Source organism: Eurypyga helias, unplaced genomic scaffold, assembly GCF_000690775.1.
Source record: "Eurypyga helias isolate BGI_N326 unplaced genomic scaffold, ASM69077v1 scaffold14887, whole genome shotgun sequence".
Taxonomy (NCBI): Eukaryota; Metazoa; Chordata; class Aves; order Eurypygiformes; family Eurypygidae; genus Eurypyga; species Eurypyga helias.
In genome coordinates, this window is record NW_010259984.1 from 8,597 (window position 1) to 35,344 (window position 26,748).

The window sequence follows — 26,748 nt, forward strand, 5'->3', positions numbered from 1 at the left end:
AAGCCTGTCTTCCCTTTGTATGGAATATATGTCCTCAAACTTTTATCAATCTCCAACTTGCACGTGTAGGCTAAACTGATTGTCCTGGATTTCTCGATAGTCAAAGGACAGATGCAGACGCCTGCTAAAAATAATACTGAACCCATCTTAGAATATGCAGTATTAGCTGCTGTTTGGAGACACTGTTTTTATTGCATAAAACCAGAAACTTTATAACTGGAATCATCAGCAAGGGAGACATTGCTCACTTTAAATGGCTGGAGATGTGTCCCACCATATGGGTCGTTTGGGAAATGAGTGTAAATAAATTACTTCCAGGGTGCTCCAAGTGAGTAGCTCCCTGAAAGATGTTTGTGCAGATGTCAGCACTCGGCAATTAGTGAACATGAAATGTTTGTTGGGTTGTTTTTTTCCGTCAAGTGCTAAAAATTGCTCATTTGCTGCTGTGAAGGAAAACAGCAGTTCACCAGTAAAGTTTCTTCTCAACCAGAATTAAACACCACAAAATATTATTTGTGAAGGCTTGGCTTATGATCTCATTTTTAATTGTTGCCTTTCTTCTTATTTCCTTCCACATTCCAAGTGGAATTATAGGAGAACGGCTACCTATCCGGTATTATCTGACAGTTGGGATGCTTGCTAGTGGACTCTTCACTGCCATGTTTGGATTGGGTTATTTCTATAATGTACATAATCTGTGGTTTTACATAATGGCCCAGGTAGGCACAACGTTACTTGGATACTGAGTTTCTGTGGTGCTGTTTAGTATTGTACTGGGGTGTTTTTTCAGTTGCAAAGAGTGATTAGTGGTTGGATGGGAGGATGTAAATGCTGGCATACATTGTCATTGATGACAGGCAGAAATGACGGAGTGGATGGCCCCAGGTTTTATTTCTGAAAAAGGGTGGGTTTTTTTTTTTAAGTGGAAGAAATCTTTGAAATTAGCGTTTCAATCTCTGTCAAATCAGTGATCAAATCTTTGCAAGCTTAAATGTGGGCGAGTTTTAAAACAAATGTATTTACTTTTGTCAGTCTGCCAAGCCCTGAGTGAGACATCCTGGCTTTCTCTGCAGGAAAATTACATTTTTGCTGCTAGTGATGAACAGTCTCCCATGCTGGTGTGGCTGAGAACAGGCAGTTTCTGTAATGAGATTCATTGTGTGGGATATTTCAGAGCATTTGTAGATCTAATCAGGTGTCAGGCTGAAATGGAATTTAGGTTAGGACCAGGATGCGGTTAGCACTGCTGAGTCATTTGGACAGGTCTGCACCTTGCACTGCTGCTTTCTCCGTGTTCCTGCAGTAGCACTTTCACCGCTGGCACGTTTGCATGGCATTGTGCAACTTGGCATGCAGCGATACTAACTGCAAGCTTTTATAACCATTTCACCAAGTCATCCGTTTAACCACGTCACTGCCCCAGCGCCCTTGGCTTATGTGGTTTCCAAGGCAGGAGCTGGCTCCTTTAGGGTTAAGTGAACTGTCTCCTCGAGTGCTGCACTTCGGAGAAAAGGAGGCTGAGGGGAGACCTTATGGCTCTCTACAGTTACCTGAAAGGAGGCTGTAATGAGGTGGGTGTTGGTCTCTTCTCCCAAGTGACAAGTGATAGGAAACGGCCTCAAGTTGCGCCAGGGGAGGTTCAGATGGGATATTAGAGAAAGTTTCTTCACCAAAAGGGCTGTCAGGCCTTGGAACAGGCTGCCCAGGGAGGTGGTGGAGTCACCATCCCTGGAGATACTTCAGAAATGAGTTGATGTGGTGCTTAGGGACATAGTTTAGGGTAGACTTGGCAGTGCTGGGTTAACAGTTGGACTCGAAGATCTTAAAGGTCTTTTCCAACCAAAACAATTCTATGATTCTGTGTGGTCAGTGAATCCTGTAATACCAGGGAAGGTCTCATGCCACCACCAGTTTTTTGTTGGGTAGAGTGAGGACGTTTTGTTGCGTGTTCAAATGCTCGTTGTACATGTGACTTACTGTATTGCGATCTTTGATGTGCAATTCTAGGCAGGGAGCTTTTTCAGAGTTGAGATGAGTTCTGGTTTTGATTTTGCAACACAGAGGCTGAAGTAGTTCTTATTTCAGCCTGAATGTAATCAGTTAAGTTTCTCCTCTTAGTTTATTCACGGGTGTCTGCTAAGCATTTTAAAGTTAATGTCCAAAGTTATGCAGTCTCCCCTAAAGATTTCTTTTTTTCTGCCTCATTTGATTGCAGACGTGCTTTGCCGTATGTTCGAGCTGAGATAAGTGCTATGTTGCTGTTTGAGTGTATGCTTTGCCGTATGTTCGAGCTAAGTGCTATGTTGCTGTTTGAGTGTGGGGAGTTCATTTCTCTCTTCAGTTTAGTGCAGTGTGATTTTTGGTGAATTACAATCTTATGTGTTCTAAATCATAAAATGATTGGAGAGATGTAGGTAGAGGAAAGAATCTCTGCAAAACATCGTAACTTGTTAAATCTTGGAAAAGGATGCTTTCAAACACCCCCGCTCAGTTTCTAAATTCAAAGCATTTGTGTAGGCTTCCTTTTCCCAATGCAGCACTCGCATTGTGTAGGAACCAGGCTTATCACAGGGTATGTTTGTTTATTATTATTTTTATATACTTTCAGATAGCTAATGGGTTGGTGCAAACTACTGGCTGGCCGAGTGTCGTTACATGTATTGGCAACTGGTTTGGAAAAGGAAGGTAAATAATACGTAATCCAAAGTTTTGGAAGTACAAATGAGTACATTCTGGGCTGTAATATTATAGTCAATGTAAATATTTTTCTTATGTTTCAATGGTTTCTTTTGGGATGAAACAAGCAGTCGGGTAGATCGTTGAGGGGAGTTTCCTTCGTGACACTGATTAGTTTATATATCAATTTGAAATATTCTCATGTCAAAAGTGTGTTCTGTGGTAGCTCTTCAGTCTGTTTAATTTTTCAGATGAAATATTTCAGAGTTGAATTAAGAATAATTCTTGCAGATATTAATAGTCTAAACCCACTTGTAATAAAGGTTGTTGCTATGCCATTTTAGTGTGGGATTTCCCATGTTTTCATTTGTGTTTCAAAGCAGTTGTCAGGGTGTAACTAAGAGTACGTTTTTGTCTAATGCCTTTTTTCTAACACACTTACAGAAACTTGAAAAATTAATTAAAAAAACCCCAAATGTATGGCAACTTGATTTAACCTTTCTTTTTGTCCCTTTCTTTAAATCTTTTTTTTTTTTGTTTCCTTTAATCCTGCATAGAGATCACTCAATGTTTGTTTTGCCATACCATACAGGACTTTTCCATAAATTTTGCAAGAGCTGCATGCTAAATCCATCCGCTTCAATAGTGATTGATGCATGTAGCGTACAGCAGTGCTGCTGTGGTGCTATCCGTTGTAGATAACATAGCGTTGGATGAACATTACTGTCAATCGGTTCAAGGGAAGGACATAGGAAAATTAAGTGTATGCTTTCTAACAGGATAGCTAAGAAGATGTAGGCTCAAACTAGTTTTCCATAGTCCCTCCAGCCTCTTTGGTGGATGTTACAAAGTGCAGAGAGCAATAACTGTCATACAATACTGAACAAAATCATCAAGTCTGTGCCAAACCAATCTATTTATTCAGATTTTGCTTTGTGCAAAAGCACCAGCCTTTACTTTTAGGAGGCTGCATAGTGGACTGGTGGATAGGGCTTTGGTTTTAATGCCAGTGATCTGGTTCTTCTTTTCATTTTGCTACAAGTTCCATGAAACATGAGCTGATCTCCTAGATCTTGTCTTCAGCCAAAGGAAGAGGTTTGGTTTAGTTCAAATTAGGTTGCTCCTAAACCCTTGCTGAGGGCAAGGCAGTTTTTCCATGACTTACAAGGGGAAAAAAACCCTGCTAATTGGTAGGATTTTTGTGGTTTACATTAGTTCAGCTGGAGGTAATCTACAGCAGTTCTAATCTGGGATTTCCAGGCAGACAGCAGTTTGATGTGTCTGTTATCCAGGCTTGTGCAGGCGTTATCTTCTACTAGTGCCTAGCAAGTCCAGAATGTGGTCAGAAAATACTGAGTTTGATCTATCTATCCTGTACAGCTTGTTTTCTTCTGCATGACAAGTCTAACACGTCCTGAAAGCGTCAGATTGTAGGTGCAATGTGTTTGCAGGAGTACCCTGATTCCCAGAAGCATCAGACTTATTGTGCATGTGCTACACAACATCAGCATACCTGTTTTTATCAGAGAAACCATGCAGAAATGTGCAAGCCCTAGTGGTGCCATTAAACGCGGGATGAGTGTGGCATGCACAGAGCAGTATTTAGAACACTTCTATTAATATTTAGGTGCCTTGAAATTGCCAGATGACGGTAGCATACAGAGTGCTCCGTTAAAGAACAATAAGATTGCAAATATGTCACTAATATCACAAATGAATAGTAATTTTTATACACTTTTTTTCAGGATAGAAATTGGAAATTATTATTGGAATAATAAGAAATGTTTCTGTTGGTTTTGGTGTTTTGTTTTGTTTTTTTTAATGCAGGAGAGGTTTGATCATGGGGATCTGGAATTCACACACTTCAGTGGGAAATATCTTGGGATCCTTAATTGCTGCTTATTGGGTTTCTACGTGCTGGGGTCTCTCCTTTGTGATGCCTGGCGTTATCATTGCTGTGATGGGGATTGTTTGTTTCCTGTTCCTTATTGAACGTAAGTGCATTAATGGGATAGAACCGTGGAAGGCTCATTTATGGGTGAAGAGCGCCAGCTGTTTGAGCTCAATGACCGTGTGCAAAGTATGTTCCTCAAGATATACTAATACTTAAAAGAACTTTATCGTAGAACACTAGGTGGAGAAGAACCCGTGTACATCTGAAGAGTTTGTTTGCTCAGTCTCTAGCATACCTGAGAAAGTAACACTTCAGTCCACTGCCCTATCATTAGTTCCCTGTCTTTATAAATGGATCAGGTATATCCTAGCAGAATGTCCCACCTGGCTGCGATGTATATTCTGTGGTACCATTCAGCCCATGCCATCCATATTCTCCGCTGTGAAAATACAGAGTCAGCTGATAAAGCAAGTCTTGTCACTTTAAGTTAGAAGTTAAAAAGGAATGGCCTGTCTTGTCCCTACACAGACTCAGAGATGCTAGTACGAATGCTTGTTTTACTGTACCTGTCCTATTTCAGGAAGTAAAAAGTTCTGCGGATATAACTAGAATGCTGTAATGAGCTGGGCTGCCAGAATAGCACTTAATGTGCTCATAGGGTGGGAAGGGTACCATGGAGCACCCTTTGCTTTTTCTCTAAAGCTACAGTTACATGCTTCCACCAGGACTACTTCTGTTTATCTGTCCTGTTGGTTTATTGCCAGTAAATTACAGTACTGGTAGGTGTTGTGAGACATATTCCTTTTACTTGTTTTCTCTATTAACTACGCTCTGTATTGTATTTCAGATCCGAAAGATATAAGTTGCTCCTGCACGCCATCCAGTGTAAGTGAATGCTTTTTCTATTTTGATTTTTGCCTCCTAATACACGTTTATTGTGATAGTTCCAGAAATTGGATAATCTGCATGACCCTGTATGTGAGGGAGTGATTGGTCTTCTGTGCTTTACTGGTAAACCAGTAAAAGCAATGTGAATCCAGAGGTAAATGAGTTTGTTTTACCTTAAGTTTTGGAAAAGATGATCTTACTACAAAACTGTTCATCTTTTTATGAATTTTCTTACTTTCCTCCAGTCTTCCTGGGCATCTTCAGAGCATTTTGACCTATCTCCTGCTGTTGCCTTCTTTGCTTAGGTATGGCATTATGAGATAGCTGCCAATCATATCCTGTGAAGGGTCTCGCTGTTTGAGAACTGTCTGTCGGGCGTTGCAGAAAGAGCGAACAGCCCTTTTCCTGACACAGAATCAATGAACCATGCATCTGTGGTCTTGGGGATGGAAGGTGGGATGTGCCCTTGGATAGAGGGAAGGACAGTAGGACCGTATGGCTAGGGAAAAGAGGAGGCAAGGGATGGATATGAAGCTTGAGGTGAAGAGATTGGAGCAAACAGTCTGTGACAGTGACTTTAGTCAGGATATAATATGGCCTTTATTTAACCAAAACTGATGTTAATGAAGAGCTGTGAAAAGGAGAGAGGAAGTGCTTAGTGGTATGGGTCACATGACAAATCAATGTTTCAGTCTTTGTGTTATCACAAAATAATTTAGGTTGGAAGGGACAGGACCTCTGGACATTGTATGGTCCTACTCCCTGCTCATAGTAGGTCTAAATTGGACATAGGATCAAAGTGCATAGGGTTTGCCTGTCAAATTTTGAAATACATGAGGACAGAGATGCTGTTTATACACAGATGACTTTTTTTTAAACTATAGAATGAGTGTTTAGAATTCATTGATGACGTTTTACTGGCATCAAGGCAGCAGATCTTGCTATTGTATGAGAGCTTGGACTTCAAGGGCTCAAATTTAGGCAAGGTAGTGAAATTCGCCAAGCTGTAAATAGACTATCCCACACACAAACTGTGGAACACATACTGCCTGGATCATAGGGGAAAATGCAACTCTCTTGACACAAGAGTTTGAAACTACAGCATCAGAGATGGACAGCCTCAGGCATTGTGGAAGAAGGTTTGAAGTGTGTGTGTGTGCAAATGTCGATGCTTTCTTTGAGCTGCTGAACATCACACGTGTGCTTCTTCTGCGCCGTTGTGGCAGCAAAACTTAGAATTCTTAAAATTGTTTCTAAAAGGAAAGCTTTCTCTTTAAATATTAGTATAAGATTGTTCAAACACTGCTTTTAAAGTAGGTTGGAAGTGGCTAAGCTCTGTTACCAAGATACTTGCCTCATGCTTTTGAAACAAAAGTTCAAAAGACATTTTCTGTACTCAAAATTAAGCAGTGTAGAAAGCCACGTCAGTGGCAAGAAGATGTGCCTTAGACAGCTTTGGCTGCTACGTGAGGAGATGATTCCTTTCTTGCCTCGTGGAGCTGTGACCCAAAGGGAGGGAGGCAGTCCAAACAGAATGAGAGAAAAATAAAGAGCAAGGAAAGGGAACAAAAAGTAGGGCATTAGGAAGAGCAGCTGCATGTAACCTATTGTAACAAAATACCGTTTGTTGCCCAGTTCCATTTAGGAGTGTGTTTGCAGGTTCATGGCTGTTTCGTGTTCCCAGAGACTCTGGTACGTGTTTGTCTCTGCTGTAACCAAAACCTGGTGCAGCATTGCTCCAGGCTCTTTCTCCTTTGACTCTCAGGGACCTGTGGGCAATCAGGTCTGCCACATTTTCAGCTAGTCCTTTGGAAAAATAGCAGGGGGAGAATGGAAAGAAGGTCTTAAGATTTCCCATGTGTGAGGGTGAATCAGGGCTGTTGGGGAAGGTGTCGGAGGAAGGTCCCAAGGGCATCCCACATATGTTTTCCAGTGCTAGAGCATTATTCACAGAGATTGTCTGCATGGGTAGGTATATGTGAGCTGTACCTTTTAGTTGCAAGTCTCTCAGGTAGATTATACACGGTTGGTTACTATTTATTTTTACCGCCCCCTCCCAACAGTTTCAGATACATGGCTTTGTACATTTAAGTGCCCTCTTCTTGAATCCCAAGTGAAGGCAACTTTTTCTAGTCTGTTATTTCTTCTTTACAAGTTGGTAAGTGTTTTTCTCCTCATACGAAGTACTTTGGATAAGGCTTCTGAATACTTTTAATGGGCTGTTTAACTCCTATTCTTTGTTACTGTGAGATAAAATGTGTTCACAATATGCTCTGTTTTTCATTTAATTCTTTTCTTAAAGCTAACTTCTGTCCCATTTGAGAATATTTCAACTGACTCTTAGAGACTCCTAACGTTGTTTTCATTAGCTTTAGTGTATTTCAGAAATGCTCCTGTGAACATCTCAGCTGCTGTTTATGATGACTAGAACATAATGTTTATAGAATTTGCTGTTAAGCTTTGTGGAAGTAAATGTTTATTTGTTTCAAATACACTTTTACTGGAAAGCATAACTAAAGAGTTCTGCACAGTGTGTTGCTCATATGTCTCAAGGAGCTGGTATGGAAAAATTTGACATTGAATATCTACTTGCCATGATATTTTAACAAAAGATTAGTATTTTAGGAGCTTTTTTGCCCCCTTCCATTCACCACTCTAAAAAAAACAGTCACAGAAAAGAGCTAGCATTTGACCTGATCTTTTCTAGGACAACAGCAAGATCACCGCTTTTGGCACAGACTCATTGTGTTAGGATGGATTTGACCTTCTGTTTCCCTGGAAACCTTGCTCTCCAGAGCAAAAGGCATCACTTCTTTCTTCACTATTCCATATATTCACATCTGCAAAACTTGTAGGAGGTTTACAAAAGTGCTTCTACACCCGCCTTGGACCCTTCTTGGATTAAGATTTGCCATTGTCTTTGGAAGCTGCGTGCCATTTTAATTGCTCAAATACCTGTCTTCAGACCTGTGTGGTCTGCAGGGTACAAAGGATTCTAAGTCCTTAGTGAATAGGGCTCACAGCTTCTGTTTGCTGCGGGGAGGGTGGTTTTAGAAGTTAAAGTAATCAATAAGGTAAGAATAGAAGTTCAAGAACATCTCCTGCAGAAGCAGACACGGTAATGACAATGTCTGATTGTAAAGAAAACCGATTGCTAATTCAAAGGAGGTTCATGTACTAAGATAGACTGTTATTACTGGGAACAGAAAAGATCAGCTGTGTTGTACAAGGGTAGAGTTTGCTAGCGGGCATAAAATGCTAGCTGTCCTTTTTTGCTCAGTCATTTCCGTGACAACCTGAACAACCTGTGTGCTTTTGCAAATAGAAGTATTTTTATCCAAGACATTGAAGGAACATGCACGCTTGCTTTCATCACAGGGGCCGTAGTAGGTCACTTTGGACAGATGTTCTTGTTTAGGTGCAGGCAGCTCTGCCAGCTGGTGCTGAAAGCCGAACCTTGTGGTGGAAGGATGAGGCCAGTTAAATTTAAGCACAACTGAAATAAAAGCATGAGGGAAGGACTTAGGGTAGACTTGCTTCAAAATTTATGGATCAGATTTATCTCTGTGACATCACTGTCTTGGATGAATTTGGTCTACTATTTATTTGCAGCATGATCACGAGCCCAATATTTCTACAGAGTCTGTAGTGGTGAGTAGTCTGACTTCATGGAGTTGTCCAGAAGCACAGACAGAGAGCCAGGCACAGGGCCTTGAACGCGCAGTTCCGTACTCAGCGATTTCTTGGGCTGCGCTTTGTTTGCTTGTATTCACCTTGGCGCTGATTTATGAATCTGAAATTTGCTTCAAAACAAATACTTCAGTACAAGGAAGTGGTTTTAAATGCTAGCGTTCAAGGCTTGGTCTATGACTTTCAGAAAGGCCTATGAGAAACACAAATAGAAAGTCAGCATGCTTTATTAAGCGTTGGTGCAATTTCCTAATGAAAGTTAGAGTAGATTTAACTCTACTCTATGTGATGATTTAGAACTGGTTTACTGCTTCTCATCTTTTCACCCTGTATGTTTTTGGTTTTTTTCCCATAGGTAAACGTGTTAGTTGCAGCGTTTTCAGACAGAGCTGTCTTTATGTTCTAGGAACTTTCTTTAACCTGACTTTGCATTTCCAGGAAACTTAGCACTCTCAAACTCCTGTGGCAAAATGCTTATGCATTCAAAAGATACCAGGCTGCAATTTTTATCTTCTGAAAAGGTCAAAGAAGTCTAAGTATTAAATGTGCAGCCTCTCAGTCTAGTCTTTTCCCCCAGACGTTTCCTCCTTACCACAGTAAATCTTATTTTTGACAGTCAAATGAAAAAGTCTTTCATTTCTTTCTCTGCTGAGCTGCTGAATCAAGATGTAGATGACTTGTCTCTAGATAATGGATTTTCTTCCTTACAGATGGTTATAAATCACTTTTTTGACAAGAGCCTAATTTTCTGCAAGATAAAACTTTAAAATCTGGTTTATTAGACCCTGTGGGTTTGAGTGCTGTTTGTTTATTTTGGGGAATGCATGCGCAAGACTGCTTGTGCCTCAGCTCTGCATTGAGCAGCAGAATATCCTCAGAGGTTTTTTGCTGCTTTAGGAGGATTTGGCTGATGAATGGCAATTTGTCTAAAGAATACTGCAATACATATCTTGTATTTTTTGTTGGGGAAGAATTACTTAGTGATTCATTTTGAATTAAAATGTTTAGCTAGGATAAGCATTCTTTCTTTTTATTTGTGGTGGTGGGTTTGGGCATCCAGAGTGTGATTAGACACTTAAACAAACATCAGCAAGGAACGCACAGTGCCTCTTGTGGCCTTAGTAATAGGTTGTCCATACCTGCCTCCAAACCTGCTTTGAGGCCGTATATTTAATTCAGCAGACAAACTTTAATGTCCCTGTTAAATCTTTTTAGACCAAGAACCTCAGAATTATGTTTCCCAAGCAGTGCAATTTTGGTGTAAACTGGTATACTGATGCACTTGTTAATAAGTAACTATAAAAATCAGGTCCTTCTGGGGTCTAAAATATAGCTTGTTGCCTTGGTTTCTGTGCTGAGCATGCTGGAGGTGCTCAGACTCTTCATTAACTCTCCTTCCCATAAGAGCACAGTCCATTTCTGGGTTGGAAGAATATAGTGAACATAAGTAAAGGGATAAATTTGTATCTTAAAGGGATAGTGAAATGAAGAATCAGTGTTTTCCTGAAACAAATTAACTTCTGTAGTTGCTACGAGGATCATCTGCTTATGAGAAAAAACTGAGTTTGCAATGTCAGTGAAAGTTCAGTAGAGGAAAAAGCAGCTAAAGTTAATGGCATGACTGCTCTGAATTCAGTATGCTGCTTCTATAAAAAAAAAAACCAGTATGAATGTAGCCTTCAAATAAATTTGTGATTGCATTTTATGTACATTGCCATAGGTCTGCATAAGAACTTTAAAAAACCAAGACACCCGCTCATGATATTAAAGGATCTCCATTTGGGGTTATGTTTTTGTTACAGTGCACAAAGCCTTTTGTTGCAGAGAAATGATTAACACCAATGTAATCCTTCAAAAAAAAAAACCAAGCAACAAAAGTACAGGATTTTTTTTTATTTTCCCCCCAGACTTCTAAAACCTTCCTGAATGGTACATCTCGATTCAGAGTCCAGATGCCAACCTTAAATGCTAAGGAAACCAGCAAACCTCAGGTAAAAGATAACATGTTGTTGTATAGTAGTGGAGAATTCTTCATAAAGCTCGCATGGAATATTTACAGTAGATTTACTCTTGGTAAAGATTGATCTCCCTTTTATGATGCTGAAATCTACTTCCATCTTCATACACAAATGTAACTTCAGACGAGGGAACTAAGCATTATCTAAAATACTGCAAATCAAACTGAATAAGATAACATGCGTATCTTGGTTGGTCTTATCTTGTTATCTTCATACAATTGCAGCAAAAGTAAGGCATGGCAGAATATTTTAAAGATAGCCCTTTTGAAATCTTTAAACTCCTTATGTTGTGTTTGTCTCATCCTTACAGTCTCACTTCTCTCCCTTTTCAATGTATGTACTTACAGGATTATTCATGGAGACAGAGTTCTAAATATGAGCAATTATTCACAGAAATCTTGCTTAAAACTTGCAGCGTAAGTGCTGGTAATTCTCACTAGAAACTGAATTCTGGATTTGCCCTTTTGTGAGGAAAAAGACATTTTATCATGTGATGGACATTAACTGAAAATTTCCATTTGAAATTTTGTATTTGCATTCAGTACACTTGGCACATCACATCCTGAGAGGATAACCTTTTCTTTTATAACTGCTTTCAGCCTTTTACAGGAAAATAGAAAACTCCTGTTCTTTTCATCCTTTGCCCGTAGTGTAATAATCATCTTTTACCTGATATAATAATCTGTGTTGATAAGAAGCTTCTGAAATTTCTGCTAAGAAAACACTTTACTCATCATTCTGATCAGTCCAGGGGCGTAGCAAGTGGGCATGGAAAACGTACCCCCTCTCACGCTGAGCAGGACAACAGGGACAGCAAAGCACGAGGGCACTTGCTGCCAATCCTGTCAATATTCTGTTTGGTTGGGTTTGCTTCCACCCTGCCAGCTGTGTTATATGTTTGTTAATATGGAGTCCTAACGAGGTTTAAAAAGAAATTCATAGAAGATTAAAAAAATCTTTGTTTGTCACTGTTTGGGACCCCCTGAATTTCTGCCCGTGACAGAAGATCATCTTTTTCCGGTCGAAGCGGCGTTGAGCACCTTTCCTTTTTGCAGTGGTCGTGTTACTGTTCTGCTGAGCCGATGATCGCAGTCAGATTTGTGCCTCTACAAACAAGAGACGTTGTGCGTTTAGGAGCCCGTCTCCTCCAAGCACACTGAAATGGGAGCTTTTACTGATTTTTCACTGACCTCTTCAGTTACTGTAAAAAGAAAGCAAATATTCAGGATAGGCAGTGACTGAAAGGAGAATGGGGTTTTGGCTGCGTGGCCTGAATACCTCTGTGTGTTCATTACGGCTTATGTCAGGTTGGCCTCTTTAAAAATTACACAGAATTGAGGGATAATGAATCCTTCCCCAGAGATGGAGAGTGTGCCATATGCTTAATCACACTCTGACAACCTGGCAAGGCTAAACAACGTGATCTCTGCCAAGCACGAACTGCTGCTTTTATTTATTATTTAGCTACGCACAGCATAAAAATCCCATATTGTCAACAGAACTTTCCAGCATGAGTTGCTAAATAACTTCCTTGGGCTTTGGTCACTTCAGTATTTAACCCACTCTTCTTAAGCAGGCTTAGGGCTACCTGTCTGAGAAAGGAGCAGCGTTACCTCGGAGCAGCCTGGCTAAGTTTGCTGTGCAGGCTGGGCAAGAGATACTTAAGACACAATCTATAAGTGTCTTCCGTTGAATCCAGTGGGGAGCTTCACTGCTTAAGCCCTACTTTTTTGCCTTGCCTCTTTCCTTCCCTTTCCCTTTTTTAAAGTGTTAATAGCTGATGGGTTTACTTGCTATTGTTAAAATGGTTCAAGTTTTGAAGTTGCTTCAGTAATTCAGAAGATATATACTTATGATGATGATGGAGTGACTCGTGTGCCATACTATAGGTTTACAGTGCTGTGTCAGAGAGCCCTAGATGTTTTTCCTGTCTTCCAGTTAATGCTTCATCCAGGGTGCAGGGTCTCCTGCGAATCCTGCATCCTGTCTTCCAATCCCGTACAAACATTTTAGATGCTGCATGATAGCTTCTAAAATTATGCTAAGTGTCTGGACTCAGGTGCCCAGATGGTTCCCTAGTGCCTTCTCCTAAAGGAAGTTCTTTAAAAACAGGATTTATTTAGAATCACTGAGTGTAAAATAACAAAATTCAATTTTTCCAGCACTTTATTTTTTTTTTTCTTCCTCCATCAGCTTACCAAATATTAATCAGGAAGTTTTCATCTTTGTAATAACTATTGGAAATGGAATGGCCTGCCATTTTATCCTTACTAACCTACAGCCTAATACATATTTGAGGCTTAATTCTTCACTAAGGCTTTATTCAAATGCACAAGAATTAGGGGAAAGAAGGCTCTATGTAGAACACATTCGTAGCTGGTAAAAGTACACAACTAGGTAAGCTCAGCGAGGAGGTGAATGTGAGGATTGGTACGTCCTGTCACTTTTTCTGAGGTACAGAGGAAGTACTGGGGACTATTTTTACCTGAAATTTCTTTTTCTACGTACAGCTGTAAGATGTAAATTTCCAATTCTATTCCGAGAGCTCGCTCCACTGTGGGGGATGGATAAATATAACGAGATATCCTCATGGCTGGACTGGGATGGTTGCATCTTGTTGAGTGATAACTTGCTCCACAACTGTTCTTAGAAGCCAGTATTAGAGTAAAACCCTTCCCAGTGCTAGTAAAGAACTCAGAATTCACAACTTAGGTAATGTTGGTAAACTCCAGGCTTTTATAATCTCTGAATTACCATGCTCAAATGAAACAGATGTGAAAAAATAAGTGATTGCTTAACATAAAGCACTCAGTATCCATAATTCAATCGGAAAGATGGCCTGCATTTATATTGGTGAATAAGATGATGTTAGAGTCTGAAAAACGGGGTTAATATTTGTACAGCAGGAAGATAATACATGCTTTTATGCAGAAATGTGTTGTAGTACGCAGTAGATTATCAGTTTTAATTAGACCACATTTAAGTAGTGGGGTAAGGGAAGACTGGGCATTGTTTTGTTCCATTAAACTGTACTCTAAAAGTTGGTTTTTGCAACTTGAAATTGTGCCACTGTAGAACAGAAACTTGATTCCCTAATGGAATATATGCACTCAGACATAAACCACCAGTTTGTTCCACCAGGTACTCTGAATATACTCTATACTCTCCATATCCTCTGTATATCCAAATCAGGAAATTTTTAAAAGCTATAACTTTCCGTGATGAGATTTTTTTTTTTTTTTAATATTTTGGAATTATTTGATTCCTTGATACGTATTTTGATGCACTGTTCCTTTGTCTCTCATACGGTGTTCCTGGGAAAAATAGCAGGATCCAGAGATGCAGCACTTGCTTATTGACAGCGAAAATTGCAGCGTGTCACTGAACTCCAGCACGGTGGTCCCTGGGGAAGGGAGACATGGGACATCAGCTATCAGCTTCCTCGGGGCCTTGCGAATACCTGTGAGTACATGTGCTCAGAATTCCTATTTCCATGAAGTTCTAGATGAGTGGTAGATGACACTTAACTTTGCATTGCAGGCTTTGATTGGCAACTGTGGTTTGCCACAGTTGGTGTGTGTAGGCTAAAGCAGATTCTGGTACACAAGACTAGGTGTGCCCCTCACAGAGGAGAAGTGAAAATCAGCTCAAGAGCACACTCTTGCCCAGTAAGCAGATGGCATAAGCTCATGGGTTGCATCTTAGAAACTACAAGCATCTAGCCTTCAGTACCCACATAGATTGCTTTTTTGTTTGTTTTTTAACCTCATTATAAGTGATATGAGATCAGACTACAATGTTAAAGTTCCTTGGTCTTAGTTAATGACACATGGGTATTAAGGATGAAATAGCAGGCTGAGTCTATAAGCACTTCTCTGCGTCAGAACTTCCTTCCATGGCTTCCATGTTACACTCCTCAACATTGGTTTTTTAAAAACCTTTGATTCTAAAATCTCTTGTATGGTTTATATTGACAAGTTTCAGACAGCCCAAACATTCTGACTGCTGGTAAAAGGAAAGGAAGTTTCCTTTAGGCTGGGGACTATCACCTGTGATTGTCCTCTCAGCTTAAAGCCTAGCAGCTTCTGTAGATCCCAGGAGTAGGATTAGATGCAGATTGATTTGGACCAGGTGCAAAGGTTGGTGCTGGAGATTTCCTCTCCAATCTGCTGTATTCCTGCATCTTCTCGTCCAGTCCAGTCCTCTGCCTCAACTGTTTTTCCTGTGGCAAAGTGGAAGTAATGGGTAGAAAAATTGCTGTTGCCACCTGGAATGTCTGTGGTGTTTTTCCTGCCTGTTGTTGGGAAGGGTCACAGCTGGATGTGACATAAGGCAAGCTCTGTGTGTGTTGGCTGATAACTGCAGCACTTCATACCAGGGATTTAAGAAATCTGCTTTTGAACAAAAATGTATCAGATGGTGAGAGGAGTGAAGGTAGGTTAGTTTGGCAGTTTGTAGCTCTGTGCAGTACGTATACTTTTCATATATACCCAGCAGAAAAGAGGATGGAACAAATTAGTATTTTAAATAGTCATGTGGCCTGTCTGTAGTGTGCTTTTACCATATATTAGTTTGAACTGTGTCATACTGGCTGATTGGCTTTTTGTCAAGAGTTAAACAATAAGAGAGAATTCTTAGAGCTTTCCCTCAGATGGGTCTAAAGAACACAAAAATATGCCAGTTTCTGTGGAATACAGTCCAAATAGGCTATAATCCTATATAAAAACTCTTTGCATGAGGAAAATAAATGATGCAGGTGTCCCAGATGGTATTGAATCCTTCCTGTTTGTTTTAGTCTTCCCTTTTCAGTCAATTCAGTACAATTAAGAGAAAACATGTAAGTAAAATACCACAGTCTCCTCTGGTTGTAAGCTTTGTGCTCTCAGGTGAAGAATGCTTCTTGGGAATTCTTGAGAGAAAAAGAAAAGACTTCATGCTTCTTAGAAACCATTCTCATAACGGTCTGTGAAAGTAAATAGCAGCCTGGACCAAGATACTGACTTCCTATTCTCTGTATTCTCTCAGGGAGTCATAGAGTTCTCCCTTTGTCTCCTGTTTGCAAAGCTGGTGAGCTATACTTTCCTGTTCTGGCTTCCCCTCTATATCACAAATGTAGGTAAGTATCACATTAAGGGTATACAGAATTCTGACTACAAAGTGCCTGCAAATAGGAGCTTGAAATAAATATGAAAATAAACATACCGCTTCTGAAATAAGCTGTCTTTGCTACAGTAGCAAGAGAGTTGTAAGTCACCAATGAGCATATTTCCCAGTTTTACGAATTCAGTGTTATGAGGGGTCGTTTTCAGAACAAACGAACAGAAAAGGAATCTGGCTTCTCTTCAACAATTCCAAGCATCAACACTGTGTCTCTGGCTCTTGCAAACCAATCGGAAAGGTTTACTTTCTAATTAATGTTTTTACATGATTGAAGTGCCTTATTAAAACATATACAAAAAAATCTCACTGAGCTTCTTTATCTGTTCAGCACTGCTTTTTTTGTTGTAGAGTGCGGAGAAAGGACTTCTCCCTAGCCGGAGAAATTAACTTTCTTGTGAGCCATGGTGTGACCTCTAAACCCCCAGCTAACAACAAAAGCTGTGCTGGACAAGTATGGCAGTAACAACAGTCAGAGGGAGACAGGTTGAACTCCCTATGAAAACACACATAGCTCAAAATCTTATAGCTGCAGGCTGTTGTGTGTGGACTCCAAATAACCAGTGCTCCTGCAGGACTGGTTCCTTGAAAGCAGTGGGCTTTTAATAGAAAGGTTAATGATATTTACCATTGTACTGCTGCCAGTGCTGTGGCAGGTATCAGTGAGGTTGTGGTAGTGCCACTGGCCCCACTGTTTTAGCATGTACTGCTCTTTCAGATGTTTCATAGACTTCAAAAAAAAAAATACCAGAGGGAGTTAGAAATTCAGCTCCTTTTGAAACTTTACGCTTAACAGGACTGGGTTGCCCAACTTCCAGGCATGCTTTGGAAATCTGACCTCATAGCTCATCAGTAACTACATTAATATGTAAGTGTGTGCCAACAGTGGAGTTAAGGAAAGCACCGTCTCCTCATAGTCCCTGAAAACATCACGGTGCAAGTTGTGCCAGGCAGAGTTGCCAGAGGTAATTTAATGATGAATATTACTGGTCATGTGATGAAGGCCTCCAGGATGAGGCTCTGTAAGTGATCCAAATGTACAGGAGTCATGCTCTTACAGCAAAGAGCCTCACAAGCATTTGTTAACTGTTAATGAATCTGTGACTATTCACAAATGAGAATATTGTTGGTCCAGACTTTAACAACAGCTCTATCACTTGTTCTGTATCTATAGTGAAAGTGCCATGAGTGTAATTGCATTCAAGACTGTACCCCTGAATACCCAGTTATGATCCATTCTTATTTCCCATATACAGTGACAGCTTGTGGTAGCTTGTCCCTGTGAACAAACAATACTGCTGTGAGAAGCCTTTCAGCATGACGAGACTGTGTTGAGATTTTTATGTTTTGTAGTCTGGAAATGAGGCAAATGTTTTTCTTCTGTCACTAGAGCATCTTGATGCCAAAAGAGCTGGGGACCTTTCCACACTGTTTGATGTGGGTGGGATCTTTGGTAAGTTTTATATATTAATATTTCATCCTTAATCAAACCAGTTCAGGAAAAGCTGTGGTACGCACAGCTTACGTATATTATTAATCCTTATGTCCACTGAAGAAGAGTGGCTGTGAAGGTACTAAGTTAAGGGCTGGGTTGGCTGTTGAAAGCCTAGCAAAATACCTTTAAATTGAACAACTCACAGGGCCAGTGATATTGTCCGGTACAGACTGTAAGAGCCAAATATTATGGAGTCTTTTAGCTCCATGAGCTCTGGTCCATGAGTCTTGCTCACGCCAACATTCAAAATACCTTCCTTTTGTTACTCTAACATAGAACTAGCCCAGCTTGTACAGATCTGTGCTTTTTGTGGGCACGGAGATGAATGGCTACGGTTGTTTTTTCTCTTTCTTGATGCCTTATATAACTGTACATGATGAAATTGGAAGATTGTAGTAACAATAAGGATGAAACTATTCCTTTAATTTTTGAGGTGACCACTGAATAATTAAAATTTATGACGGTGCAGACAGTATAGCTCACAATAAAACATCACCATCATCTTAATGCCCGGCTGATTTATGACGTGTGCCCCCCACGGCAATAAGCCCTGTATCAGTCTACTGGAAGATGCTGCTCATGATGCTGACGTTTCACTAGATCAAGAGCTGCGTGGACCCTAGTAGTTCAAGGTGCAGGTGTCAAGGTGTGTTGCAGTTCTAGACTTGTGATGGATGCGACTTCTACCATTTCTCACTGATTATTTAATCCTGGATAGCTAGAAGCAGTCAGCAGCACCTTGGGGATGTCTGTGACTTCTTTCAGCAGCATCTTACTCCGCTGTGAATACAAGCTTAATGTGCCAGTGCTACTTGGACCTTTGGCATTTACATTTAAATTCCAGTGGGATGTGAGCACTTTGGAGATGGGCAGCTGGGAAGGAAGAGGCAGGCTCAGCAATATTTAGGAATCTGGAGAATTCTGAGAACTTCCTTTCCTGCTCCATGTTGTACCAAGTTCCCTTTATATCATTTTGGCAGCTACTTCCCTCAGGCCTTCCAGCCCCCTCCCGCAACACGCTCTGATTAGTACTTCTGCGTACAGTCATTGACAAACACAAGAAGTCGGGAAAATGAAGGAGGCTGGAGAGACTACATGGAGAGAAAACAAAGTATTTCATTTGCCCCAAGACCTAAAATAGCTCACTTCCCCTGGTTGCAGTGCGACATGGACAGAGCAGTCGAGAACCAGGTTTACTGATGCATGTAAGGAGTTCAGAGACCAGTGAGTAGCAGGGAACAGCTGGATTGCAGAATGCCAGCCGTGAGGCCATATGGCACCTGGCAGAAAGGCTTTTGGCCTTCAACAGCAACAGAACAATGATTTCTGAATATTTCTTCTATTTCTATTTTGCCTCCACCCCTGTCATCTTGGATAACTGTATATTAGAAGTTGTATCCTATTCTTTTAATCCGGGTTGGGTTTCATTAAGTATAACTGTTGTCTTTTGTGTAAAGCATGCACAAAGTGTTTTCCTCACACACTTATCTCTTCTTTCAGGGGGAATTTTGGCAGGCCTGATTTCGGACAGGCTGGAGAAGAGGGCATCGACTTGCGGAATGATGTTATTGCTTGCAGCACCCACGGTAAGAGTTTGCCCCTTATGGCTGTGGCTTGAGACTTCAACAGCATTCGTCGGCCAGTCCTGCAGACAGCATCTTCTAACTTGGATAGAAAGAGTTCAGGCCAGGTTAAAAGCTGGCATGAGGAGTTGAGCTTGTGAGCAAGTATAGGCATTGGGGCTGCCTTTACTAAACAAGCAAACAAGTCTAATGTATTGCTGCTTGTGGGTTTATATGGAAAGTTTATCACTCTCTTGGAAAACTCAATGTTCAGTTCTTAGCCAGAATTTTAGCTACCCAAAGGCTAAAAATGTCAGTATTTTGACTGTTGGAAAACTGACAGTTGGACATACCAGATGCCTTTTTTCTTTGATTCTTTTGTGAATGTTAGTCTGTGCTGTGTTTAGAGCTGGTGATTTGAGTGGTCTCATAACACAGCCCTTTCTTCTGAACAGGAGCCTGTTCCCAATACCCTTATCTCCCTCCTCTATCCAATGAAACAATCATTCTGCTGTGGTCTAAAAGAGTTTAGTGAAAACTAGAACTAGCTTTCACATGATGCCAGCTGAGATACTTTGTAGTTAACATGGGGAAAATGGGGAACCTAGGATTAGTCTATATGTTGGTGTTCTGCATGTTTGTGTTTTTATCTTTAAAGTTGTACATGTTCTCTGCAATCAGTAAAATGGGCCTTGAGGCTACTGTAGGTGAGTAGTTTTACATTATTTTCTGACTGGCTTTCAGTGAACTTTCCATTTATGAACCTTTGCTGCTCTTTCCTTTTTTTTAATAATTTTTTTTTAATTTTATATTTTCCCTGAGAGGAGGAAGTATGGAATCAAATTCACTAGACTTTGTCTTGCAGGCTTTTTACAGGCTCAGGAAGGTGGGACGAGGACATGAGTATAGGGTGGCAGGAGAACAGTGATTTGGTTAATACCCTTAGTCTTCTTCCTGGAGCTGCTTGTGTCAGCACAGGCTTTATTATATTCCCTATGGCAAATGTCAGAGGTGTTTAAAGACTACTTGAAGTACTTCTGACAGCTACATTAACTTAACCTATAGGCTGAATTCACTTCTGGCTTTCTGTCTGTTCCCTCAAAACAGAAGCTGATACACGAGTGCTGACAGTAGTGTTTCACCTGCCAAAAGGCCTCGTTAAGTTTTAGGGCCCTCTGGTGCTTGGTGCTGTACGAGCAGAGATGGGGCTTATGGGTGGATCCTGTGAGCATCCCCTGCTCTTAAGGTCAGTTGACCCAGGTTTTCTCCTTTCTCTGACCTATCAGGATCAATAAAGGCCCTGGGAAATGCCTTTTGACTCAGCCCCTGTTACATTTGCGAATTCACATCATGGAGTAAACATTGAAAGGAGATAGGAATGTATGTTGCTTTTCTTCCTTTCCCAATTCTGTAATAGGGTCAGGGGAGCCAGGGAAGGATTAAACTGTTTGAGAACCACAGGCTATGATGTCTCCTATTACAGTTAACAGTCTTTCAGGCAACTCACATTTTCCATTTTTGTCCAACTCGCCACAGTGATGCTGCTTATCAGTGGGGCACTGGTGAATGGCCCATACGCACTGATCACCACTGCTGTCTCTGCCGACTTGGTGAGTTTGGCTTCCCCTCTCCTTCAAGTGTAGCAGCTTTGGCCTAGAGACACCTGTGACTTCATCAGGGTCGTCAGTGGAAGGGCTGCATTGTCCCAAAGCACAAGGAATAAGGAGCTGGATAGTCAGGACTGAACTCTGCCACTGAGATTGTTTTAGAGTTCATGTATTAGTACAAGTGAGTGTTTTTCTTGTGAGAAGCTTCTAAATTAATTTTGCCTACCAACAAGGCAGCCCAGATCCTGTAGATGACAGCCCAAAGTGAATGTGAAGGCCGCATGTAAGGTCAAGCCTTTGCACAGGTACCTTCTCCCCTTTTATACTTTGCATCTTTAAATGAGGGGAAGGGCTGTGCCTGTGTGATAGAGAAGCTGGAGACTTAATTCCCATGAGTTCAGCAAGCTATACATGGCACATACCCTTACTTTTGTCCATGTTACCCTCTGCCCTTTTTTTGTGCTGTCACTCTGGTTGCCGGCACTTCCATCTGGATCAGGATGGTGAGTCACAAATGCCATGTGGAAACATTGTCCTGGTACCTTTCATTAACTAGGCTTTGGAAGGTACTTTCAAAGGTCCTCATTCCTTAAGGCATCAAGTAAGAAGCAAAACTTCTCTAACAACAAATGCTCTAAGTGTATGAAAAGGAGCAGGACAGAAATCTCCAAACGTCCTCTGGAGCCCTGTCCTTGGCCCGGAGGTCTTGGCAAGACGAAGAAGGCCACCATGCATTGTCCATTTTAGCCTTGGCCTTGTTGAAGGGGCTGCTAGCTAGAAAGTGGGGCCTGACATCCCAAGATCTCTACCTGGCCTTTGGGAAGAGGGTTGAAACTGCCAGCCAGATCCTAGGATGTCAGCAAACATCTGACACAAGCAAATGTAAATCTCAAATTACCTGACTGGATTCTTCTCGGTGTACTGGAGATAAAGGACTGTCTGTCTTAGCAGTTCACTGAACTATTCAGGTTTTCTGACTTTCTACTAAGTCCCTCCCTTTATCAGTTGTTTTGTTCTGAAGACCTGGCTTCTAAACTTGGGACTGAACAGCTTATTCTGGCTCAAGAATTCCCTGAATTAGCATTTCAATATATATCCATAATTCTGATACGCTAGTATTCCTGTCACAGCAGTGATCTTTTTTTCTTTTGTTCTGCAGAGCTTTGCTGTATTAGTAGGGGAAAAGGGGGCTGTGGAAACAGCCTTGCAGCATAATGCAAAGCTCAAGTGCCGTCCCTGTTGCTTGAATCCACAATTTGCAGAACAGAAAGCTGCTTGGCTCCTGTGGTTTAAATAGTATGATTTAATAAAGGAGAATGCTGTAGGCAACAGGTTGAAGGCTTCTTTAAGTGGTGATAAAAGGGTCTGAGCTAGGATATTGAAGGCATCTTCGCAATGTACATTTAATGTGGAGGGGTGTGAACAAGATGATGTTGTAAGGGCTTTTTTGGAGTTCAGCTCAGGGTGGGTCTAAGCAGTCTTTGTCCCTTTAGGGTACCCATAAAAGCCTGAAAGGGAATGCAAGAGCCTTGTCCACAGTGACAGCGATCATCGACGGAACAGGATCTGTAGGTAAGCCAGAGCTGTAAGGTAGCCTGCCTTAGATGTACTACATTAAAACAAAGGATCTTGGAGAAATGAGTCTCTCTCCAGCTCACATTTTGCCAGGACTCGGTACAGCTTTAGAAGTGGGGAGTAGAGCAAACTTAGTCTTAAACCTCTTTAGTGGTCCTACACCAGGGAGATGGAGGGGCAGACTGATACTGGGCACCGACAGCAAAAGTAGATGCCGTTGGGCTGTTTCTGAGACCAGGGATATCTTATTCATGCCCTCCGCATGGGTATGTAGAAGGGAAAATGGAGTAGGATTCAGCTTAATACTGGGTGGGCATTTTGTTGAGCCAAAGGCAGGGATTTCTCAAACTTCTAGTCTTCCAGCTTCCCCTGCGCTAGATTTCCCACTGGCATTCCCGTTACCAATAACGTTTTGCACTGCCTGAGACTTTTTAATACATAAGGTAATACTGAGTTAACTAGATGGAGAAATGTACATTCTAACTCGGAATAACTGTCTTTCAGCAATCTTACGTTGCATCATTCTGACGATATCGATACTGTATTTCAGGTGCGGCTCTGGGGCCTCTCTTAGCTGGCCTTATTTCCCCATCTGGGTGGAACAACGTGTTTTACATGCTCATGGTGGCAGATGCGTGTGCCTTGCTAGTAAGTCTAAAAATACTGTTTGGTTGCAACGTATTTCTTTCGCGCGCAGCTGTCTTAAAATGCAAATTTTCCTTCTGCAATTTCAAGACTCCGTCTTGTGAGAACCTTTCAGTTGGTGTAAGAAGTTTTCAACTAAAGAGCAAATTTGCTCATTTTGAAATTCTCGTCTAATTTTTAATCACAAGCACAGATAAGTTCCTGAGCAAATACACATCTGTTAACTGCTGGCTGAGCAGATTACAGACAGGCATAATTCTAAGTAAACCTTCGTATGCAGGCCTAGGAAATGCCTCGGATTCCACCCACAGAAGAATTACTGCTGTTTTCTTTAAAGCCGGATTAGCGAAGTGGTAACAAATGTTTCGCTGCATTGCTGTATCACCAAAATCAGTGCGATAACAAAGCTGTTGAAAGTTCATACATCACGTTCTCCAGATGGGCCCTACAACTGCTGCACTAGGTTAGATGAAAATGCAGGCCTAGGAAATGCCTCGGATTCCACCCACAGAAGAATTACTGCTGTTTTCTTTAAAGCCGGATTAGCGAAGTGGTAACAAATGTTTCGCTGCATTGCTGTATCACCAAAATCAGTGCGATAACAAAGCTGTTGAAAGTTCATACATCACGTTCTCCAGATGGGCCCTACAACTGCTGCACTAGGTTAGATGAAAAACTGGCATCCGAAGTTTTGACAGTAACCAGGAGCAGATATTTAGGGAGAAGGAGTGCAACACACATGGTGGCTCGGCACGAAGCACATTCGTTTTCCTTTTCTCTCCTGTTTGAGATCCTGTATCGTGGATAGGAAGATCTGAAAAGGGTTGTGGGGTTTTTCCTCGCTTCTGACTTGCCCTGCTTTGCTTTTAAAGACCGAAGAAGACACAGGATGAGGCAAGGTGAGCTGTGCTGTATCTTTGGAGTCAGTCTTGCTGCACCCACCTGTAGGTTAGCCTGTAGGTCACATTTTTGCGATTGCCACAGGTTTCCCTGGCAGGCGCCTGCACCAGCTTTGTTCTGCAGCAGAGCCGAATGCTGCTGTGACCACTGCAGAGGTGCCCTGGAGCATCACCTGCTTACCCTTGCCTTTTGAAGTCCTGGGTAGAAGTGCTCATGAAAGGGCAGGGTGACTGTGAAACACCCAGAAATACCCCTTCGTCCGTACTGGCTGCGCCCAGATGAAACCCTGTGCCTGCGTGGTACTGCACTGAGACCTATGCTTCTGCAGAGGAGCTCATGCCGAGTGTGCCAGACCACTCTTCACTGACACAAGAAAAGCAGAAAGTCTTGCTTTGAGCTATGGTTGAGGCTTTTTTCCTGAATTCAAGTTAAACCCAAAGTTTTAAAGTAAATTTTTCCACATTTAAGATGTGAAATCTCTGGGAATTAAGTAAATAAGGTAAGCTAGTTAATAGTGGAAGTATGTTCCCATTGGTGGTCAGCAGCTCTGTAAGTCCTGATTTGTGCTGTTTTCAGCATTAATTATTCCATGTGCAGAGTGAGGTTTGCGAGATTGTTGTAGTTTCCCCAAGTAGACTTAAAGTTTTTTTCCTTTTATAGTTATTAAAACCAAATTAAAAAAAAATGCCAGGTTTATTTGCAGCATCAGTTAAAATGCCTCTATAAAGCTCTATTGTAATAAATCCTAGGGTGTGTTACTCCTGTTCTGCTTTTCCTATTCTTTGCATTACAGCATTTTGGTGCCTTGTTCAACTGTTATTTCTTCGAAGATAATCTGGAGGGGCTTTCGCTTCTTTGTGGTCTTCAGTTCTGTCACACCCAACCACTCATATCCCTCTGAAATGTTAGTTTTAGCTTCTAAAACCACCAATAATTACAATAGCGAGGAAACTTCCATTTGTAACAGTGGGTGAGGATAAGAGATAGTGGGGAACCCTGGAAGTTCTAGTTCTGTCTTCTAATATATGTGGAAATGACCCAGTTTTATTTGTAAAATCACTTTCTTGGGTACTTAGTGCACCTTTTAAACTGCCCTTGGAAGTCCTGATGCTGCACGCACCAGTTAGCATGACTGACTTCACTCACCTCGGCTGACGGTGCAGTTAAAGCTTTTTACTCACACAGTGCTGTTTTTCAGAATAGCAGCTGGAATATGGAGAATGTAATTGGAGCATGTATTTATGCTCCAAAATTTCTTTCTGCCATGTTTTCTTGAAGACTTGGGTTCCCTCTGCTGGTTTCTTTACACATCTGCTGGGAAAGTTAACTTTGGAAAGTCATTCTAGGTTTTATGAAGAAATGGATCTCTCGGTTGCGAAAGGGAAATTGTTTTCCTCTTGCCTAGTCATTGGGAAAACTCCTTTTCCAAACTTTGGCTGAGAAGCTGCAAATCTATTGATTTATTTTTTTACTGAATTCAGCATTACAGGATAATGTTTCAAATGAGAAATGCTTTGAATAACATTGTACACCTTATCCTGAAACTTAGCTTATTTGTATATCTGTATAGATACTAACACAGATACTGTGACTGTTTTTCCAGTTCTTACTCCGTCTGATTCAGAAGGAACTTCGGTGTAACGCAGATCATACCCTGTAAGTGTGACGCGTGGCTGTTGCTCTTTAATAGCAGCTTAGAAACACGTTACTATGCCTTTGCCCCGTAATACCTCGATGCAGACTGGACATGTTAGGGTTTCTATATGTCCGTTTCAGTCTGGTTTAATTTTGCTTGAAAAGAGTAATCTCATTTTGACATGTTCAAATCATGAACATTTTTTTTTAGAATATCTTGTCTTGAGAAGCATCTGAAAACAGGTTTCTCTGTCAGGATCTTAGTTATTGTTTGGGGTTTTTTTCCAAATGTTAATCTTCCTGGTTTTTCATCCAGGTGGGGATAAGAAGCTACTCCACTGCTTGCTTCTCTCTTTGTTTTTAAGTTTCAAATGTAACTTTTCCCAAAAAGTTCCCTTAATGCAAAAGGTGACTCTGCTTTCACAGTGTTTTGAATTGAGAAACAGTAATCCACTGAATCAATGGAGTTATAGTTGCGTAAGCTAAATTGGGCCCCTCAGCTGTAGTTTTGGAGAGGTAAAATGGACAGAGAGTAGAAATGTAGAAATCCATAGCGAGGGATGGATCCTGCAATGTGTAGTGGCTGTTAAGCCTCACACCTCAACTTTTCCTGATTGCTCTTCTTTCCCAGGTTTAAAGAACACTGAGCTGAGAGACCAGATTTGGAATAAGGATTGCATAACTGATCAGAGCTCTTCCCTGAAAAAAACTTCATGGAACGCATTTTTCTACATTTAAGAAATTGTATTTGGTGAAGAACTTTGTACCTTTACTGGAAGCAGTGGGAGAAATGCAACTGGTAAACCCCTGAAGCTCTTATTTTTGCACTTGAATAAGTACCTCAGGATGGCAACTATTCATCAGACGAAGAGACAGGAACTGTGGGAAGGTTTGAGCAGCGCGCCTCAACTGAGCCAAAGAGAAATACCAAGTGCCTTTTTATTTCTTTTGATAGGATGTTTTTAATTAAAATGCTGAACTGCATGTTTTCCAGAAACAAGTCAAA

General features: G+C 41.1%; 1 protein-coding gene across 1 annotated transcript in view; it reads left to right on the forward strand.

Moving 5' to 3' along the window:
- Nucleotides 1-25,767, forward strand: part of SLC37A1 (solute carrier family 37 (glucose-6-phosphate transporter), member 1) — a 30,724-nt gene extending 4,957 nt beyond the window's left edge. Inside the window, exons 5-18 of the mRNA XM_010154868.1 lie at nt 584-719; nt 2,609-2,685; nt 4,504-4,670; nt 5,418-5,455; nt 11,056-11,139; nt 14,497-14,628; nt 16,192-16,282; nt 17,714-17,776; nt 19,319-19,404; nt 20,039-20,087; nt 20,917-20,990; nt 22,481-22,559; nt 23,113-23,210; nt 25,711-25,767. Of these exons, the coding sequence (XP_010153170.1) occupies nt 584-719; nt 2,609-2,685; nt 4,504-4,670; nt 5,418-5,455; nt 11,056-11,139; nt 14,497-14,628; nt 16,192-16,282; nt 17,714-17,776; nt 19,319-19,404; nt 20,039-20,087; nt 20,917-20,990; nt 22,481-22,559; nt 23,113-23,210; nt 25,711-25,767 (1,231 nt within the window). The remainder of the gene's footprint in view (nt 1-583; nt 720-2,608; nt 2,686-4,503; nt 4,671-5,417; nt 5,456-11,055; nt 11,140-14,496; nt 14,629-16,191; nt 16,283-17,713; nt 17,777-19,318; nt 19,405-20,038; nt 20,088-20,916; nt 20,991-22,480; nt 22,560-23,112; nt 23,211-25,710) is intronic.
- The last annotated feature ends 981 nt before the right edge of the window (nt 25,768-26,748 follow it).